Source organism: Rhamphochromis longiceps, linkage group LG6 (assembly GCF_057381845.1).
Source record: "Rhamphochromis longiceps isolate RC_006_pf linkage group LG6, R_longiceps_female_GT1.1, whole genome shotgun sequence".
Classification (NCBI taxonomy): domain Eukaryota; kingdom Metazoa; phylum Chordata; class Actinopteri; order Cichliformes; family Cichlidae; genus Rhamphochromis; species Rhamphochromis longiceps.
The window spans coordinates 43,664,915-43,687,276 of NC_140562.1; the positions used below are offsets into that span (position 1 = coordinate 43,664,915).

General features: G+C 42.6%; 1 protein-coding gene across 1 annotated transcript in view; it reads right to left on the minus strand.

Moving 5' to 3' along the window:
- The window catches only part of LOC146668841 (sodium/potassium/calcium exchanger 3-like), a 61,936-nt gene that overhangs the window by 14,138 nt on the left and 25,436 nt on the right, over positions 1–22,362 (minus strand). The window contains exon 3 of the mRNA XM_085410898.1: positions 4,144–4,220. Within this exon, the coding sequence (XP_085267024.1) occupies positions 4,144–4,220 (77 nt within the window). The remainder of the gene's footprint in view (positions 1–4,143; positions 4,221–22,362) is intronic.

Sequence of the window (22,362 nt, forward strand, 5' to 3'; positions counted from 1 at the left end):
CAACTATAATTTATTTGTCTCTCCTTTATGGTACCAGCAATATCTTAGTCACTGCAAAAGAGACTAAAGTGCAAACATATGGATTTAATCAGTGAGTAGTAATCTGCATAATATATAATCTATTTCTATAACATAGTAAATCTACAAAGGGAACTTAAGTATTATGCAGATGGACTGGATAGCCAACCAATCACAGCAGATGGCCCCGCCCCTCCCTGAGCCTGGTTCTGCTGGAGGTTTCTTCCTGTTAAAAGGGAGTTTTTCCTTCCCACTGTCGCCAAAGTGCTGCTCACAGGGGGTCATATGATTGTTGGGTTTTTCTCTGTATCTATTATTGTACGATCTACTGTACAATATAAAGACACTTGAGGCGACTGTTGTTGTGATTTGGCGCTGTATAAATAAAACTGAATTGAACTGAAAATAGAACTCAGCTTATAATGAATAATAGTTAATAAAAATAAATCAAACCTGTATCCACAATAAGTTTCAGATTATTGCAACAATAAAATACGAGTTCATCATCTGCAAATAGATTAAAAATACCTTAAGAAGAGTCACCATAAGAAGAAATGTACATAATAGACCGAATACTGAATACTGCCAGCTTTACACATGAAAACATGTTTGAATAACACAGAAAAAATATTTGACAAAAAAAGCTGAAAAACGTTAAATTAAACCCTAAACATAAAAATTCCATTACAAACACACAGATCACATCATCTTAAAAAGAATAAACCCAAAACTCTGAACATGAATTCTTGTTGATCACGTGCAGCATACGTTACATCAGTGATCTGGATTAAAAGGCAGCCTGTGACACTGAAAACTGTCATATTAGATGTTACATCATCTTCTCTGGCATCACATAATAGATCCAACACAAAGAAATGGAGACGGGGTGGAGATCAAAGACAGGTGGCGATGATCAAAAGCACTAGTGATGACAGAGTGACTGCTAATGTGTGAACAAAGGAGAAACGCTCTCACACACTGCAATAACAAAACCTTTACAGTTAGACCGACGCGGGAGTGATCACGCTCTTCGTGCCCGGAGATCAGTCACATTTCACCGAGCAACCACAAACTCAACTTCCTGATTCTGACAGCAGGTGAGAGCGAGCACGTTATGTGTTTGAGTGCCAAAAGCAAAAGGTCAGAGGTCACATGTAATCCTGCTAACTGGGTTTAACACAGATTTAGAGCTGAGGTAGAGGGTGGGAGAAAGCGTCTTCAGCCACAGAGACGTATGCTGACTGCACACTTGTTTCTATGTGTGCACGTGTGAATTGAGTCGAGGAAGTCCTTCAGTCCGAGCTTGTGTTTGTGTTTTTTCGGAGAAGTGATGATCCCAGCGCTAACGAGCTGTGCGGGACTGGAGAGTGAGTCAGCAGCACAGCTGCTGGGAGAGAAGTTGGGAGCAAGATACTGCGATTAAAAAAAACAAAAAAAATTTTAAACTGAAGCATGAACAAAGCATGCTTCCATTTTTAAAAACCACAAATACTCATGGTCAATTATAGCTTTCCCAGTTCAGCTTCACTTATGGCTGCATCACACGGAAATGTGAGGGAAAAGACAGCAGTGTTTAAATCTGCATCCCTCTGTGGTCAACCTGAGTCGCAGGATGGCCTGGAATAAAATTTAACTTCAGCATTTACAAGCACTGTGCAGAGAGTATCTGCACAGAGGAGCAGCTGCATGTTTTCCAAAATGTCACAATTTGAGCTTCATGCTCAATATTTCATATTTTTAAACAGGTAAATGGTTAACGAAGGAGATCGCAGGGCGTTTCACAAAGTCACAAGCACAGGAAAATCCGAGCTTTTAAAGTTTCTACTGAAGAAAATATCAAAGTGAATCACAGCCAACGACTAAGGCGAGTTTAAGGCCTTTGAGTTTGTTTGTCCAGCATCTATGATCACTCGTGACTTCAGGAGAGATCCATGTGTAGCTTGTAATTTCTGGGCTGAAAAACATATTTAATCTTTTTCGAAACTGTAACCACGTCTATTTTACACCCAGTCTAAGTGTAACAATCTAGAGACAAATCTTTTTCTCTATAACCTCTATAAACTGCGCCATTTTCATGCCCGTGATGTGGAGAAACAGAAACAAGCACTGGCATCTTGGATCTCTGATCATTCAATGGAGAAAGCTCAACAAATGCGTTTTGGGTAAACTTTGAAGAGTCTTATTCCCATGTGACCGGTGACTCCTCAGAACAAGTTAAAAGGTCTCCTTTTACCTAGAATTTGGCATCAGGCTCATCTTCTAGCTGTGATTCCTTTCATAAAAGTCATTTTCTAATATATTGATTTTAAGTTTCGAGTTGATCTGCTGCTTTTTTCAACAGAACGTAATGAATTCAAAGACTAATAATAATAATAAAGTCAAAGACTGAACCAAGAAAAAAAAAAAAAGCAAACAGCTTGGACTGAGTTTTGTGACCAAATGAGAGACGTGGATTTGTGGTTGTAAAACTGACTCACTTGGTTTAAGGCCAACATTAGAAGAGACTGCCCAGCTTTGGAGAGCTAAACTTTTGCCTCTAATTGTTTTTTGAAGGACTCGTTGTCAATGCCAAACAGGGCAAATGTGGACTTTTTGTCACGTGTCTTTACAAATACGTTGCAAACGGAAACAAGAGCATCTTTGTATACTCAGCTCACAGACTCTTCTAGATCCAAATAAACTTCTGGGTTTAAGTGCTCGACGGGTTCCTGTAGGATGTTGAGAGGATATCCAAGGCTTGGTGAAAGGCCAAGTTGAGATCAAGTCTGGAAAAACCTCGTAAACTCACCTTGAGTTAGGACTATTTACTATTCCCAGGCTCGGCAAAGTAATCCATCCGAAAACTTCCTGGAAACCCACTTTGTCCCACTTTGGGTAAGTCAAATGCATAAATTGCATGTCATACTTCAGACACACACAATCACAGTCTGAACATTTCTTATTTTGTTTTAAAGGCAGCCTGTTACAGCAGCGTTTTATTCTCAGCTGCAGGGCACGATTGTCCTCCCGCTGTACACAGAAAAAAGCACAATGACATCGGCTATGAAAGGACACTGAACATTATTTTAAAGGTTAAAAAAAAATAGATGGAGCTTATATTCACCTGCTATTTTGCACTGATTTCTAAACACCCAAGCATCCCAGTAAAGGTTCTGCAGCAGCTCAGAGGGTGGCTGCAAAGTGAGACACGGCAAACGCTTCATTGTTTAGTCCTGCGGAGATGCTGCAGGAGCTTCCATTATGATGAAACCCCTCAGAGACCATCAGCACAATGCAACATGGATCATCGCGTGCTCAAACATTCTGCATGCTTTGTCGCTCACGCCACAGCGATGAAAGAAAGGCCCCATCATAGTTTGGGCCTCGCATGGTGACCTCTGCTGGGTCCCACTGCAAAGGCTGTGTGTTTGTTGAATTGCCGGATGGGAAAAGACTCGGCTGGCACTGAGCTGCAGCTCAGTCTGGAATACTGTAATCCAAACACCAAAGATATTTCCAATTGCTTTGATTTATATTTGGTGGCATGGCTCTTTTCTGGGAGGAGAACCGGGGACAGAGATGGTTGCAAATCAGCTTGCAAAGGTGCATCTGCAACTGTGAGCAGGCTAAAGCAGCTTAAACTGTGGGCCTTATATGAGAGTTTGCAGTCAGATGTGTAGAAGCCATCAGCTGATATGAGATTGACTTTGAACTAACCCTGAGTTAGTTTATTAGCATGGCAAAGTTACACCAGTGGTTAGCACTTCTGCCTCAGTTTGAGGAGTTGGTGGAAATGTGGAAAAGGAGAGATGTTCTTTATATTTTCAATCAAATTTAGATGTAAATGGGTGTTTTTCTTCTTTTTAGCTTGAATTTTTTTAAACCTCAGCATTTTCAGGCAGTATCGGTTAAGACAAATGGTAGAGCCGTCCTTTCAGTGGGTTTTCAGCATCGCCATTATTTAACCCACTGGGCTGTGATGGGCGGCAGGTCTTCTAAAACAATGTGCATTTTGTTTCCATGTGTTCATGAAAATGAAGGCTTTGGATGCACAAACCATCTGGGAATTTTTGGATGAGTAAGTAAAATCTCAAACGTGGATACAGGGGAACGGATGCAGAGCTGTGTTGGTGAAGGCAAACTTACACACAGGACATGCAAGGCCACGGCTCCTTCTGTCCTCTCTTTGTTCGTGAACAGGTCCGTAGGGAACTCGTGCAGAGCTGCAAGAGACAGAAAGCCAGGATCAGGACACTTCATACAGTAACGCTCAGTGGGTTTTATCAGAGGATGCTGCACAGAACACGTTTCCAATGCTCTGCAGAAGCTTAAACTCGGTCCCTTCCAGAGAGTTACTTTGTCATGGCTCGGCTGTGTGGCAGGCAGGAGGAGGACCCAAAATGCAAAACTCACACACACGGGGATGAACTCAAAAAGCAGCTTTATTGCTGACAAAAGATAATAGGAGATACAAAACTAAACTGGGAAAAACTAACATAAAGCTCACCAGGCAACACGGGGGAATCACACACAGCATGAGGGAGAACGCGACGCCGAACAGAGGGAGACTCAGACAGAAATACACAGAGGGTAAACGAGGAAAGTGGGCACACACGGGGAACACAGGTGACACTGATAATCATAACGAGACAGGGCGGGGTGAACTGAACATGACATGTACAGGCACCGAGGTTCAGACAGGAGGAGAGAGAGCACGGGGAAACACAGACATAACGGGCTGGGGAAACATGAAACAACCACAAAGGGAGACGAGGGCTCATAAATACATAGAGGGCACACAGGGGGGAGAGAGAGCACGGGGAGAACTTAGACATAATGGGCAGGGGAAACATGGAATAAAACATAAGGAGAGACGAGGGCTCACAGATACACAGAGGGGCACACAGGGGGTAAAAGCCATGAAGGGAAAACACTTAGGGAACAACACAACAGGGCAACTCAGAAAACATGGCCTAAATAAGGAACAAAATACAAACATACAAGGAACTAAGAATACTGGGCCCACATGGCCCAGGACCATGACATACTTAAACTTAAACCAAGCATGCGACGACCGTCAAACGGTGTCCTCCCAGGCACTGCGTACGAGTACCCTTCCTCAGAGAGAAGAGTGAAATGGAAAACAGTAGGAGGACGAAGAGAGGGCAAAGAGGAGAGAGCATCGTAAAAATAGAGCACGGGATATTTAAGGTACAGCAAGTGGGATGGAGAGCAAAGAAGAGAGAAAGGGTGATGGGAGTTTAACCACAATGTTTCAGCTTGAGAATGTGAGTACAACGGAGGATCAGCTGTGTGTGAGCACAAGGAAAAGACAGAGAGAACATAAAGGAGGGGGTTTGGCCTTAAAAGGTGGCAGGGGTTATTCCACTGCCTCTCTGTGGCTTCCTCACTGACTCTCTGAGTGACAGGCACTCGGGTGCCGGCGAGAGTCGAGGAAGCTCTCCTTCTCGCCCCTTAAGCGTCGAGTCATCCTTGTCATCATCTCCACCCACACAAACCAGAAGTCACTGCTAACATGTGTTACATATTTCGGAGATAACAGGGGAAGGTTGGACAGCTATCAGGCACAGATTTGGGCTATCAAGTGCTAAGCCACGAGAAATCACAAAACATCAGAAATATTTTACTGATTAGCTTCAAAGAGTCAAGTAAAAAAGCACAGTCCTGTATTTTCATGAGATTTTATTCATGTTTGGTTTTGAATCCCAGAGACCGCATTACATTCCAGCATATGATGATAATATAATAATGGAGAAAATGTACAAATTAGTGCATAAAAAAATCACGAGAATGTTTCAACTACTTGTGATTGGCTGGTTTGCAACAGCTTTGGAATAATAACAGCCAACAGGCTGTTTTGGATTGATGTGTGGGTAACTGTAACAGAGGTCAGAAATCCTGACAGTATGATTTCAGCCAGTGTTTATTAAATAAATCCAACAGGACATCAGATGCTTGTGTTAAAACTGGAAAATGCAAAAGTATCCCACAGCAAGCCTGTATATGGAAGAGGATTAGGGCCACTGGGAAAAAAGAATTCTGACTTTAATCTCATAATTCTGACTTTTTTCAGAATTATGAGAATTATGAGATTAAAGTCAGAATTCTGGCTTTTTTCTCAGAATTCTGACTTTTTCCCAGTGGCCCTAATCCTCTTCCGTATGTATATGATCATCTCTGTTATGTGAAATACCTTACAGGGAGTGATCAGCTCAAAGTGTTACCATACAGGGAAACCCTCCTCCAACCTGGGATTTCCACCCCTCGCCAAACCTGCAGCCCCCTCCACACACACACACACACACACACACACACACACACACACACACACACACACACACACACACACACACACACACACACACACACACGCCTCTTTTCTCTGGCTGAGGCTCCGTACACATCCTGGATCCTGATCCGCTCACTCACTCCCTGCTCCCGTTGGCCCACTTCATTCCTGCGTTATTCAGTAAACCTTTGAAACCAGTCAACGGCTGTGTGAGTCTGCTCACTGATCCCAGTAATCCCAGTAAGACAACACTAGAAGGTAGCCGCGATGGTGGGCACATATAACTTTCAGTGATAAATGTCTCAACAGCTTAAAGCTGACATACACCATCAAAGTGCTGCAGAACAGCGCTGGTTAGCAGGGCTGTCATCTGTTTACTTTGCCATCTGCTATCTTAGTGGCCGGCGCTACTGTAAGTACCAGCTCTGAGCACATTAATAACATAATAATACTACATTTAACCAGGCAGTACTTCTGGCACAGACTAGCAAGAGGAGTAATATTTAAATGTCTAGTTGACTACTTGCGTATAGACTTCTGCCTCCTTAAAATTAAATGCATTAAGGGGTCCAGCTCTACCAGACCAATATGGCGACTGTCATGAGGCGTTGTTAAAACGAACAGCAGTAACAGGTGTAGCATCTAAGTCTAACTGTCCATGTTTACAGAGTAAGCAGCTCGAACAGAGTGGGATGCCCTCTGCATCACTGACAGGCTAAAGGTGAAAGAATGAACAAACATGAGAGTCCAGCGTGGTGAGTAGTTTTCTCTTCCTCTTATATGACGCGTTATTTCAGTGCAAAATCGTTCATGTTCATGTTGTAGAGAAGAAATAAGAGCGGGTAGAATAATAAGCGCTTGTTCCCCTGTTTGTTGACCTGATTGTATCCACAGTATATCTGTGGCCACCAGTCCTCGCCTGCACTATGTTCCACTGCCACGACTTCTAAAGTCGAACACAATGCAGAGCTGCCTGTAAAAAGCTACAGAGGCTGCAGAGCAGCAGAGCAGACAGCCATCTCACAGCGACAGCTGGATGTGTTTAATATTTACTATTACAAGCCGGTGTCGGCGAGCTCCAACTCAATCCAGCCGAAAATGCCAGGCGAGTATGTGAGGGGAAACAACAAGCAGCTCTTATGACAGGAATCAGGCTGGAAACGCAGAAGAACAAGAAGTCAACACTTCTGCCTGAATTCAAACTTTCTCAAATGAAAAACAGAAATAGTTCATTATGAAACAATTGAAGACAAAATGCTGAAATAATCTATCAAAACGATTTCTCCTGAAGCATCGGGGGATAAAAGCCAAACAGCTAATTGTTTTTCCGAGAAGCACGAAGCTCAGTTTCCCACGAGAGGTAATAAGTACACGTGCGGATGTGATGCAGAACCACACACTCCCACAAGGAACCCGCTGAACCTCCATGTAAACAAGGTGTTTTATAAAACATCAGCACTGAAAGGTTCCACTTCACAGCACCCGGCTCTCTCCAAACCTCAAACACATGCTCGCCACGATACGCCGCTATATGAACGTGCTGCTCGCCAAACCCACCTCCACCCTCGAAAAACTGCGGCTGTCACTGTGATGATCCTGATTTCCTCACTGCATTGTGAGACTTGGATAAGTGGAAGGGTGCTGCATCTTTTTTCTAGATTTTCAGAAAGAAAACAAAAAAGTGAAGAATAAGGAATGAAAAACAGATCAGGATTTCACACAAGTATGGTGATCTACAGCCGCAACCCAGGTGCAAGAGCTTTTCATTAGTTCTCATCATTTAATAGGAAAGCAGTTTTATTTAAGATCCTGTATAATAATGTGAAGTTTTTCTTTTACAGGTCACCACAAACTCAAACGTTTACATTTTTTCCTCTTGCCTGTTGTCATGTTTATCCTGTCGTGCTTTTCAGGCAATTTCAAAGTAATATACAATTCCTTTTAGAGCTGGGAGCTTTCACTCCCCCAAATCTCTGCCACGAATATGAAAAGTTTGAGGTTGAAATGACCCACTGTTACGTCCCCACATAAAAGCTAGGCGATGAGGGTGGGGGACAGTAACAGTTGGATCCGGGTGAAATGAAAAGAACGCCAGGCAGAGGTATTTAACACACCAGCCACAAAGCAAGGAAATAAACCTTGAGTATCTTTTAAAAAGCAAAGCAACAGTAAGTAAAGGGCAGCACGACTTTGTGGACTGAAATGATCAGAAAGTGGTTCAAATCAAACGTCAAAGTTGGAAACTTCTAAGGTGAACGGTGCTCTACACGAGCAGTTGGGACAATGGTCACGCCAGCGGCGGCGGCGAGAGTCGTGGCTGCAGAGGTACCTGCAGCACGTGCACTCACTCTCATCTGTCGTGGCCCTCGTTCTCGGACCTCGGCTTTTGAGTTTTTGGATTTCAAATTGTGTTTATCATTAAATATTTTTGTCTTTGTGTATTCCTCTGTAGTTTTAGTCTTTAGTTCTAGTTCCAGGTACTATTTCCATTAGAGTTCATTACATCCCTCACGTTTTTCCTTCAGTCTTTCCCCATGTTAAAGTTATTTCCGTGTCAGTTTTCCTTTTTAGTTATCGTTACTTACTTCCTGTTTTACTTTGTCAGTTGTTTGTCTTCTGTGTCCTGTTAAAAGGGAGTTTTTCCTTCCCACTGTCGCCAAAGTGCTTGCTGATAGGGGGTCATATGATTGTTGGGGTTTATTTGTATATATTATTGTAGGGTCTTTACCTTATAATATAAAGCGTCTTGAGGCAACTGTTGTGATTTGGCGCTGTATAAATAAAATTGAATTGAACTGAACTGCCTCCCCTGTGATTGTATTGATTGTGTGCACCTGTGTCTCATTCCTCCCAGCTGTATCCAGTCCCCATTAGCCCTCAGTGTGCATGTAAATGCAATCCTGGCGTTCCTTTGCTCAGTGTCTGTATCTGTTATCATCCATTTGTACTCTTTGTTACTTGGACTTTTTATCAGCTGAAATAAAGGCTTGCCTTTTGTTTTGTTCATTCACTTTTTCATATGTTGTTTTTTTCGTCTTTGGGTCCTCAATCCTGTATGAGCAATCTTCTCTCGTTTGGTGTTTTGATGATGGTTGTGGGGAGAAAAGTGTGGGGCCAAAAATCTCCCACAGCTGTTTAATTTGGTTGAGATTTGATGACTAAGAAGGTAATGATGTATGCAGTCACATGCTCATCACTCGTGACCACAGATGGGGCAGCTATCATCTTGGAAGAGTCCAATTAGGGCAGAAATTACTCAAGACAGCTTCCCATTGGAGCAGCTTCGCATTTACTTGCAGTGACCATTCCCTCTAAAGCAGAGGTAGGGAACTCCAGACCTCAAGGGCTGGTGTCCTGCAGGTTTTAGATATCACCCTGGGTCAACTCACAATCAAATGATTAGTTCATTACCAGACACGTTAAGGAGGTCATTTAGCCATTTAAATCAGCTGTTTTTATCAAGGACACGTCTAAAACCTGCAGGACACCGGCCCTCGAGGCCTGGAGTTAGCCACTCCTGCTTTAAGCAGAAACAATGGTCCCAAACACGAAAGGAGAATGAGGCTCGTGAATGGTGCTTTCTGTTAATCTGACAACTACTAGATGACAGTCTGGGTAATCTATCAAAGTTATGACTACAAAGTGTTTAAGATTTCTAAAATGAAATTTGACACGTCAGTGACAACGACACACCTGTTTAATTAAAATCATCACTCGTGCCTGTGAAGTCTGCTTGCCTGAACGCTAACTCCATAGCAACAGTGTGAGTGTCTCGTTGATGTAGAGTGTGGAAACAAATAACAGAGTGCTGGAGTTAAGGTGAAGCGAGTCACTCTGCCGCTGCCATGGCTGCTAGGCAGCACGCTTGCCATTAGCAGTGCCATTTGATGTACTCGTTGCAGAAAGCAGGCTGAGGTTCGGTGCATTATGCATGATGTTTGGAGAGTGGAAAGAAATACATGTAATACTGGCATGTGGGGGAATGATGTGGGAAGACGTGAGATGTTACCTCACTCCGTGTTTCTTTAGGGCTTCAGCTGACTACTCGAAAGCGGGAAAAGTGAATTGTACGCATGAGAGGGGAAAAAAAGTGATGGAGGTGGTCAGATAATTAGTGCAGTTGTAAGTGAGGTCACTGGGATGAACCCTTAACAGCTGCTGAGGGTGCTTTGGACTGAACCACCCCTGCTCTCTGTGGTACATTCACACACCGACACACAAGCTGAACACTCGTACGCACCCAAGACACATAGAATCACAGCACACGAGTGCACAGGGACTTTCATTGTTTCCCTTTCTGCAATCATCCCGGTTTTCCTCCTCTTCTTCGTGATGCACAATCAGTGGCAGTCAATGTATCAATCAGCAATCAGGCTTCAGCTTGCTGGGGACACATTCTGCCTCTCCTGCTCCGTGCCTGCCTGCCTGCCTGCCTGCATCATCCCGTGCCAGTCTAATTTCCCAGGCAATTTGGAGGGAACCACTGTGGGCTCTGAATCAATGTAACATGATTCCTCTTTGTTTCCTTGTGCTGGAACTCTGCAGCACCATGGCTTCTCCTTTATAAAACACTGTACATGTTTAGGCACACAAGCATATCACACTGACTGATGCACCGTAGTATATCCATCTTCTCCCTGCACAGACTCTCGTTTGCACTTCCTAGCTTTATTCTGGATCCTCTCTGCTAACAGCAATGACAGCAGAGACTGTCTCCTCTTCAGTTCTTCCTTGTGTAATGCATCATGGTTGTGTCATATATCCATATGTCTCGTAACCCCTTTAAGTAAACAAATATTTGGAAAGCATAATCCCATAAAACTTCATATCATACACAATATCATCAAATATTATGTTTCAAGAAAGAAAATAAAAGGAATGAATAAAGTGCTAATATTTAAGTGTTAAGTGTTTTTACTCTCACACATATTGTAACATGAAACAAATGGACCTTTAAAGTTACCATTAGGAGAGGAGTAGATTCAATCATTATTACTAACATGGAAGCAAAGGCACTGAATTGTTCCTTCATTTTGATGCAAACAATGATGCAGTTAAAGTAAACAACAATTAAAAGCCTATGCCCATCCTGAGTTCCTAATTAAAAGTGGCATTGATTATAATAACATATCAGAGCTGCTGTTTTCTTATATCTTGTATATTTCAGTAACTTATTTACCTGAGTGTTTAACCGGCCAAATGCAAAGACTGTACATGAAAGACGTACAAAGCCTGTACCAACTGTACTCCAATAGAACATTCACTACAGCCCCGCCCATGCAGCAGTATATTAATGACTAACCTCGTATTGTGGATGGATTATCTCAGTTGTTCTCCTGACTGAAGTTTGGTCCGTTTACAGTATCCTGCCATGTGATTGCATTTGTCCCTAACCATCGGGAACCCTCATGTTAACTTTTATCGAGTGGAAAAAAACTTTGCGTTCATGCTCCAGCTTCACCAGTTTATGTTATGCTAACATAGCTGTATAGCTAGCCACCACATAGCACATCATTATATACCAGCTAGCCCAACTTCAGTAACCCTACGAACGTCACTGCTGTTTAGTTTTCTGTCTTCATTTATATTGGAAGTGATAACAGAGCTGTACGTTTGAATTTTTCAGAAATCCCTCATCAGAACATGCTATATTATTTAATCTGGAGACTTCCTGCATACCACTAGATGTAGCCCAAGTACCACCAGTGGTACGCGTACCACAGTTTGAAAACCACTGGTCTAGAGGGCAGATATCAGCCCAGCTAGCTATAATCGGACATCTGTCTGTTATACTTGCATGCCGCTGACTCCAGCATCTGTAGCTACTGAGCCTCAAGTGGCCATTACAGGAACTGCAGTTGTTGACATCTCCCTGTTTGCTTCCTTTTTCAGACCCAGAAGTTGCTGCCTGATTCAGTCACATCCAGTTGCTCCATTACACCATCAGCATGAATGCATTTTTTCCTCAGCACACTGTACACTTCAAATCCAAACAAAGTGTTGTTGTGGATGGAATAATGGGAATTTGTGCCTGTTCTTTCTGCAAACAAATGAGTGGGATCATGATAACTTTGTCAACTAAGAAGTCGGTGTAACTTCAATCATGTAGTCAGTTCTAGTTAAATAATCTGCCTTTGCATAACTATCTAAGGTTATGCACTCTTGCCAGGCCAACATGTTAACACAAAAACAACATTATTTTCTGACCAGTATAAATATGATTTTGTGGTGGTTAGTTGAGATAAGCTGAATGCACGACTAATGTTCAATCAGGTCACAAAGTTTTAAAAGAAACAAAACTGACACAAGCTGATTCTGTGCATCATTACTCTCCAAATATTTTTGGAGCTAGAAGAGATGGTTTAATGTGAAAAACCTGCTGTTAAATTAAGACACGGCTCTTTAAGGAATAATGAAGCCAGCAGCCACTGTAATGGTTGGTACTGAATGCAACCCCTGACCGTGTACAATTCCCAGCAAACATGTTTCAAACCCTGACATTACTTTTCCTGTTAAATTTCTGTCAACATCACGGGGGAAACTGAACCGTAGGTGGACGAATGACGACGTTTGCACAAACAATAGCTGCTTAGCAAGTCCCCTCTTACACAGCAAGGCAGTGTTCATATTACTGCACAAAGCAACTGTATGAATCTTTGTTTGTAAAATTTGATAATAATTTGATCCTGCGACCACACAATCAGAATATTACTACCAGATATCCATTTTTAGAATATACAAATACTTTCAAGTAATTTACGTTTATGAGATACATGTTTCACTTGTTACATAGCTTCATCTTTTCATCCTGGTATAATATTCCATTATTCTAGTAGATTTTGTTTGCTTCTATAAACAGAGGATATCTTTGCAATAAGCGATATAAAATACAATCTCAGTTTCCAAAACATCTGAATGCTGTTGAAAATGTAAAGCAACACAGAATGCAATGATTTGCAATTCTTATAAACCCATATTTTATTCACATGGTATAGAACGGCTCATTTATAATTTGATGGAAATAAAATGTCTCAAAAAAGCTGGAACGGGGCAACAAATACATCATCAAGATATTCAGAGAATGTGGAGAAATCTCTGTGCACCAGGTACAAGGTTGAAAATGAAGATGCTCGCTATTTTCGGGCCCTTGGGTGGCGCTGCATTAAAAACAGGTTTGATTCTGTCAGGGAAAGCAAGGCTCAGATCCAAGAGTCAAGGTTCCATATCTCAGGGGTTAGAGCACTGCTCTTGTAAACCAGGGGTCGTGAGTTCAAATCTCGCTGGGGCCTATAAAACATTTAGCAAATTTCCCACTTGTGGGACTAACAAAGATTTATATTATCTTATCTTGAATCACTTCATGCACTCAGGATCACTCCTGCAAAATGTACTGACATAAAAAACATGAAAGCTGCATCCTCTGGACTAAAGAAGAGGCACGATCTGATATCGTCGTGTTGGTGTTGTTCCAGGATCAACATTGCAAGTGACCAATGAGAATGTTGTGACATCATACTTTTGCGACTTCGGGAAAAACCGCCGTAAAACAAAAAACTGCACTTAAGCTGCGAGAAACCACCTCTGTCTGCCGATCAACGGGCCCTGACCCTAATCCTTTAATAAACGCTAAGCAGAATTGATATTGTCCTTGCAACATTGGAATTTCATAAATGCACGAATGGCTTGGCGCACCAAAGAATAACGTCACAACAATGTGATTGGTCACTTGCAATGTTGTTCCTGGAACAACATTTACTATGTTGTTCCACCAACACGACGATATCAGATCATCCAAAAAGAAGAGAGACAACCCAGCTTGTAATCAGCACTCTGGGCGTGGGGATGGGGGTGCATCAGTGCCTTTGGTACTGGCAGCTTGCACATCTGGAAAAGCCTCCCTGCAGTCCAGACCTTTAACCAGCTGACAACATCTGGAGCATCATGAAATGAAAAATACAGCAAAGAAGACCCAGGACTGTTGAGCAGCTAGAATCCTCTATCAGAAAAACAATAAAACAACATTTTCTCAGATGTCTACAGGCTGATGTTAAAAGAAGATGGGATGCTATGTGAACGAATGTTCAGTCAACTCTTGGTTTGAAAGCAGCAGCAGAACTTTGGTCTAAAAAGTGATTTTCAAACTGACCTTTACAAGCTCAGAACACCCTTCTGTGCAGAGAGACACAGACGTCTGCAATCATGTGACTGCTTGGGTCAGGGGTATCTTAATCACCCCTGTGGGTGCGATATCACCCTCTGCAAACATACGGTAGTAATTACGCTGTTTTATACTGACTGGAAGGACAGTTGGAGTTTTATCCATTAAAGTCTGCACATGTTCACTGGAAAAGTAAGCTTGGATCAGGTAAATTATTCCAATATAATTATCCCAAGATAACTGGGGGTGCGATTCTGCTCACTTTGCTAGAGCAGCTTTGCATGATTCAAAGTTAAAAATAAACATTATTTATCCTATACTGGGACACTCATTTTATCCTCTGTGTGGAATTAACAGTTTTAGCTCCTCCCCCTCCTTTGAAGCCAGCTTTCTCCTGATTGGCTACTCTTAATACACAGAACTTCTAAACAGGAACCTGAGATGATCATATTTGGGATCATAACACCGAGCCAAGAGTAGAGTACTTCCATCTCTGGAGCCGTGCACAAAATAAAATAAAGAAAAGTTTAACAGGTCTACAGATGCCATGTAATAGAAGATATGCTGTAATAGAAGGCAAACCATTGAAGCAATCAGATATATTTGTTACTAAATGTTCAAATGTTTTTCGGCTGCCTCGTGATTTCAGCACCATTGAGGACCTTGCACTGACTAACAAACTGTGTGTGTGTGTTATTTATAGAGAAAGGGAAATAGCAAAGAGGAGGTGAAGTGTGAGGGCATGCGCTGATATCTTGGCCTGGAACTCTCCTTCAAACATCTACTGTACAAATCCCAGTGGACGTCCACGCTCACCATCTTTACCCCCACCTTCTCCATCTTTCATGTTTATTTATAACCGGCATGGAGCTGGAATTTGAAAGGTGGAGTAAAGCTTGAAGTCTTTGGGGACTTCTTGAAATCTCTGCCGGTGAAGTATAAAAAAAGCAACCAGGAAAGTCTCTGCCCCAACTGTGACTGTGTTCCTTCACCACTTCTGCTCTGGACCACTGCCTCGCTCATCTCATGCCATCATTAGCTATAACACGCATAGCTTAGTTACACAGAACTAATCAGCAGCAACAGCTGGATGTTCACTTAATTTTCAGATGCTACCACATTTGGCTGAGAGTGTGGAGTGCTAATAAGTTTAGTTAGCAAGTAACAGACTGAAAAATACTAGAATTTCACAGCCAGCCATGTTATTTGTCAAATAATTACATTAAAAATGTTTGAAACGAACCCAGTGTCACAAAAATGACAGACAGGTTCAGCTTGCTTCACTTTTCAGACCCAGAAGTTGCTGCTTGATCCAGTCGAGCCCAGTCGAGCTACATGGCATCGCTACGTGTCTGCATGAATGCAATGCTTCCTCTACTGACTGCACACTTCAAATCCTAAGAAAGTCGTATTGTGGATGAAATAATGGGAATTTCTGCCTGTTCTTTCTGCAAAATGACTGGGATCATGATAACTTTGTGAACTACGAAGTCAGTGTAACTTTCAATCGTCTAGTCAGTTCAAGCTGAATAACGTGTGTATATCTGTCTGAGGTTATGCACTCTTGCCATGTCAACATGTTAATACGATATTATTTTCCAGGCACCCTAAGACCACCTGAAAAATGGCAAAAAATCATATTTTGCACGGTTGGATCTTAACAAGGCTCCAAGAGCAGTTTATGAAAACAATGTTTAAACTGAAACAGGCTGTGTTACAGCTGATCAAAGGTTTAGGGCCACACCCTCAAAAAAAACCTCATAAACCCCCCGAAAACAGAAATCAAAGTTCCAAACACGAACTCAGTAATGAGTAGCTCCACCGTCATTGTTGATCACTTCAAAAAATTTGCAGCATGCTTGATGCAAGCGTTTCCATGAGGTGAGTGGGAACATTTCTCTAAGTGGTGAAGACGGACGCACGAAGGGCGTCTACTGTCTGGAACTGTTGTCCATTTTTGTAAACTTCCCTTGCCGTCCATCCCGAAAGGTTCTCATTTGGATTTAGATCAGGGGAACACGCAGGATGGTCCAAAAGAGTGAGGTTATTCTCCGGGAAGAAGTCGCTTGTCCTGCGGGGATTGTGTACTGTAGCGTTGTCCTGTTGAAAAACCCAGTCGTTACCACACAGATGAGGGCCCTCAGTCATGAGGGATGCTCTCTGCAACATCTAGACATAGCCAGTGGCCTTTTGGCATCTCGTGAAGCTCCATTGTTCCACTGAAGAAAAAAGCACCCCAGACCATTATGGCGCCCCCTCCACTGTGGCGCATAGAAAACATCTCAGGTGGGATCTGCTTGTCATGCCAGTAACATTAAAAACCATTTAAGAAATTCCCAATGACTGTCTTACTGCGTCCCACCTCAGCAGAGATGGCGTGCTGTGTTTATCAACCACGCTCGAAAAGGGAATGTTTTTTTTGCCTTTAACACCAGAACGTCATGACAGTGTGACTACCTGACAGAAATGAAAATGAATCCACATTTTTGCACAGGTTTGGCCTTTTAGAGGCATGTGGTCCTAAACTTTTGATCAGCTGTAAAACAGCCTGTTTGAGTTTAAGCGCTGTTTTCAATAAATTACATGCTTAAAAAATGTTCTGTCTCACTCCCATTTCTTCTTGTTGCATGTTGAAGCTCTACTTGGAACCTTGTTAAGATCCAACCATGCAAAATACGATTTGTTTGCCATTTTTCAGATGCTCTTAAATGTTGGTTCAAGACTGTATAAACACAAGTATTTCTGCCTTAATGCTGAATTGCAACTCACTCAGTTTTAAAATATCCAAAAGATACATTAAAACAGATTTTTTGCATAATTACTCTCCAAAGATTTCTCTGTGTTAGAAAAAGTTGACAGCAAATGATCTGCAGACTTTGGCACTCATGTGATGGCTTCATTACGGATACGTCCTCTCTGCTGTTAATCCCAAACTGAGGGACACTTCAGTGAATGCGCCGAGCCTCCTTAAAGTAAGGTTTCACCTGACAGGACAATGCTCCCCAAAACCTACTCCTACCAGGTGATGATGCCACATCTCCTAAAAAAGAAAACCTTGTGTAGCAAAGTCTTCAGCAGGGGATGGGGAAGCATTTTGGGAAGTGGGTGCAAAAATTGTTCGAGTTTGTGAGCATGAGTGCAAAATTCCACCGCTGCTCCCTTCTTACTGATGATATAATAGTTTCAGGTTGTTGTCATGGAAACGCAAAGGCACTGGCTGGCTGGATTTGGCGGGTGTGGGGGGGTGTAAGATGATAAGCAGAGGGGGCTGTCTAACTGCATTTGGAATTCGGATATTTGAATGCCAGGCTCCCATTTGGATTGAAGTGCACTGCGTGTGCGCGTGTGTTTGTGTGTGTGTGCAGATGCTGTTTTGCTGTTCTGATGACTGAGCATATTATACAGTTTGGTACAGACCTGACCGACCTCTGGAGCCAAGGCTGAAGAGAGGATTTCTGTGTGTGTGGAAATGACAGACTGAGAGGCAGCAGAGCAGCACAGACCAGAGAGCAGATGGACAGCATGAACAAACAGCTGGCGAGGTCATTTGCTTGACTTAATTCATACAAATTTTTGGAGTTTACTCACGTTGAGTTATCTGTACTTTTTCTCCCTCGGTGTGCAAAATTGTAAGAAATTTGACCCAAAGAGATTTCTGTTTAGTTTATATCCAGAAGAACACAAACACTAACTCAAGTTTTTCTTGTAACATTTGAGTTTTGCTGCCTGTTTGGATTACTTTACTGTTCTAGTGAGCAAGTTCTTCAATTCTGGCTTTTATTAAGCTTTGGTTCCTAATTTGAGCAGCAATCGATGTTCAGACTGTTTCCCTCAAACACCTCCAGCTAATATTGGGAAACTCTAAGGAAGCAACGAAGAACAAATACTTTGTACTTTGCTGACATTTTAAAGTAAATATCTGTACTTTCTACTCCTGACCTTTTTTTCAAAACAGACTATTTTTAAAAGTAGGAACGGCTCACTGACATTTGCTAAACTGTAAATTCATTCATGTAATGTTCTCATTCATTTGAGTGTTTTTGAACATGTGCATGAAGGTTTTATTCATATTGTGAAAAATCATGAAAACAAACTTTTTCGTTGTTCAAAGTGTGCATGAAAAGGATCGGTCAGTTTTCGTAGGCAACACTGGTTAGTTTGCAACGCTGTGGTGAAGTTTGCAGGAAAGCAGTCTGTTTCACTGGTGCAGACCAGCTGTGATGTTCATGGTCAGTGTTGCATCATGGGTAGCAGACATCAAACTGAATTTAAGGTGTTGATGCTCATACTGGAAACTGAGCCACGATGGCTCATGTAACATCTGTCTATATCTTGTTGCATTCAGTTGGCTGAATCCACAAAGAGCAGCAGCAGGTGATGAAGTATCGCCTACTTAAGTGATGAATGTGTGGCTAGGTCTCGATCTCGATGTTGGAGAGCCAGATCTCCATGGTCTAAACCTCCTGAAAGGCTGAGCTCCTCACCTTATCTCTGAGGGAAAGCCCAGCCACCTCTTGGAGGAAACTCAATTCTTTCAGCTTTTTTTCGACACTCAGTTCCCTTATCGTGTCCACATCACTACAGACACCAACCTGCCCGTCACTCTTCCCTCACTTGTGATCAAGATCCTGAGATACTTGAACTCCTCGACACACGGAGGCAACTCATTCCAACCCAAGGTGGGAACTCCATCCTCTTTGAACTAAGAAGTGTGGCAGTTGGCCACACATTTTTCTCCTTTTTTAAAAGAATCTGCTTAAATCATTCAGCCCAACATGGACAGCCTGCTGTCTGGACCAAGTCTGGACCAAATCCTGTCTGTGTTAATTAAATGGACCAAAACGTCCTCCAGCTCAAGAATCATATCATCTTTTTTTCTTCTTCTACCTACCAGTGCAAGTGTAATGACTGTTTCCAGCCCACATGACTTTCAACCAGGACACTAAGACTTGAGTCTTGTGTGGTCCCAATTTTTATTCACTGTGAAAATTAGTTTGAAATAAAAAAAGAAATCCTTTTATAGAGTTAAACATACGAAGATATCACCCAGCAACCATGGTGCAGAAGCCACTAGGGGGCTGTGGTGACCAGCCGACTACGGCAGAGTAGATCAGGCTTGGGCCCAGAGACCCAAGATCCGAGGGCCCTCCACACCCCCAAAGGGGCCCGACAGAGCCAAGGGGCCAGTCCCCACCAAGCAGCCACCAGGAGTGAGCAAGTACATACTAGAGCATCCAACCCACAGAGAACCACCAACGCACCAGCAGGTGGGGGCATCCGCCACTGGCAGGGAGGGTGGTGAGAGGAGATAGGCCCCTACACGTTGGGGGGGGGGGGGTCTGAGATGTTCCAAGAGAGGTGGAGTCTAACACCTGACCTGAAATATAGACACAGACACAAACATGCATTCTCATCCTCATCCACAAATATACAAAGACACACAGAAATGAACATTGTACGCACACCCACACTCCCCACACATACTCTATACCCCCAGGTCCAGGTACCATCACCCCCAGAGGGCCAACCAGTCTGCAGACCCAGGAGATGGTTCCCTTTACTCTGGGGTGGAGACAAGCAGACCACCCCACGGCCCCTCCTAAGAACCCCACATGTATTTAAAATTGAGAGGTGGGCAGCAACACCATACCCCTTCCCAGCTCCCCCGCTGACCCCGATCGTTACCGCCATTCCCGGGAATCCACCAAGGGCAGGGGGCCCATGCTCCTCCAGAGGGGTGCCCACAGCAGCAGCACCACAGAGCATGGGGCGGGCCACCCGACCCCACCGCAGAGGAAAAACTACACCCACCCCAACATTCAGTGTCTGAAATGACATTTAAACTTTGTCTTCACATGTCTCTGAACTGGTGGACAGAACCAAAGAGCGTGGATGTGATTGTCAGGTGTGTTGCCTTGACAGAGTGAGCAGTTGTTGGAAGCTGTGAAACCCATCCTAAACATCCGTTGACCTGTATAGTACCGATGATGTAAAGACTCCGATGACAAGATTTTGTGATATTTTGTTGCACAAGTGAAATCCTCTGCAGTCTGTAACCTGTGTGTTTTTCTCACTTTGTTGCACAATGAATTATTCACTCTGATCAGACTGTCATTTAGCAAAACGTTTACATGGTTACTAAGGTGACAATTTTATGCAGAATAATGCCTCAGTTGATCTCCATTAGCAAGTCTGCAGAGCTGCACCGAAGATGAATAATACGTAAAAATGCCATTAATGAATTCCCCACTAACTCACTCCACAGAGAGGTGTGAAGAGCAGCACATCTTCTCTGCTACTACACCCAACTTCCACCGTACTAATGCTCAGTTCTCCTGACTCACTAACTCTCCTCCATCCATCCTCCTCACTCATTGTCTTCATTCAACAGTTCCTCAAAGTACTCCTTCCATCTTTTTCTTCTTCCCTAGTATTCCAGTCTCAAATACAACACACTATAAACCTTTTCCTTTTGCCCAGTACTCCTATTTTCTTCATTATATCCCACTTTTTCTTTCCTAACCTCTTGGTGCACACAATCAACGCAATCATAGGGGTAAAAGCAAAACAACACCAGCCGTAGAAGACAAGCAATTAAGTAACAATAACTAAACAGGAAAACTAACCAAGACACAGAAATAAACTAAACACAGAGAAAAGACACAAAAAGAAAACAGAGAAAAACTGATCAAACTAAGAAACTCTAGTTATAAGTTCTAGTTATGTTCTGTAAAGAGGTGACAGTGAAAATTTAAACAAACAAAGAGAAAATTAGAGAAAATTATTAATAAGCATTCAAAGTCCATGAACTCAAAACCCTGGTTTTTGATCTTAAACATTCCTCACCAATTTGCTCCTTTAAAGATACAGTTTTAAAGACCAGCAAAAAGTGAGTCATAGAAAATCAAAGCACTGACTCATTGGAAAGAACAATCCCTGGTTTGACTTTTTATATTGCTGCACTGCCACAGACTCACTATAATCAGACAGAGTGCGGGGGCCTCCTCTGTAAACCAGTCAACAGGTGTTTGGTCTTAGCCACATGTATGTAGAGTAAAGACTCACACTGGCCTATAGTTGCAGTGAGGACTGAAGAAGGAGTCTAAACTGAGTTGTTCCTGTTTGACTAAAAGATTAGGTGGCCAGTTTAAAAAAAATGAAATAAAACTGTGATGATGAGCAGGTGCACAGTTTGGGTTCAGTAAACGGGTAAAGCTGGAGTAGAGCTGGTAGGTTTTTACCTTTGCTTTAGGCTTGTTTTCAGCTCAGCACTTGCTGTTCTGGTGTGAATGTGTTTATGTTTTTAAAGTAGTGCATATTGTTACCTCAAACAGCACTTCTGGGACTCTACCGCATCCTCAACCATGCAGAACAATCCAGGACAGCGTGTGGCTGTTTCAACGTGACCACAACAGCCACAAAAAACATTCATGAGACTTCTGAATTGATAGAGGGAGATCGCTTCAACATTGTTTCCCAAAACTTCACAAGAATGCCAATCAGCAGGGAATGATTCAGCTCAAGAAACGTGAGAGACCGCCACACCTATACGGGGTTACTTTGAGTGATTACTGCTTGAATAAAGTCCCCTGTAGAATATGACTCACGAATACAGACAGATTCATCAGAAACGGATTCACGATACTTTACAAATGATCATGTGAATTCTTGACTTTGACAACCCAAGAAATTTCTGCTCAATTTGAAAACCACAAAAAAAGTGAACAGTGAACAAAAACATGAACTCTTAACATCTGCAAACAAAGATAAGATGGCTCAACCTTTACAGGAACATGATTAGAGAAGAGTTACAACAAGAAGTTATGATGCTGAATAAAGAGGAAATTTGACAGCGATACCAGACGGTAACAAACAATCACATGATACATATTCCATC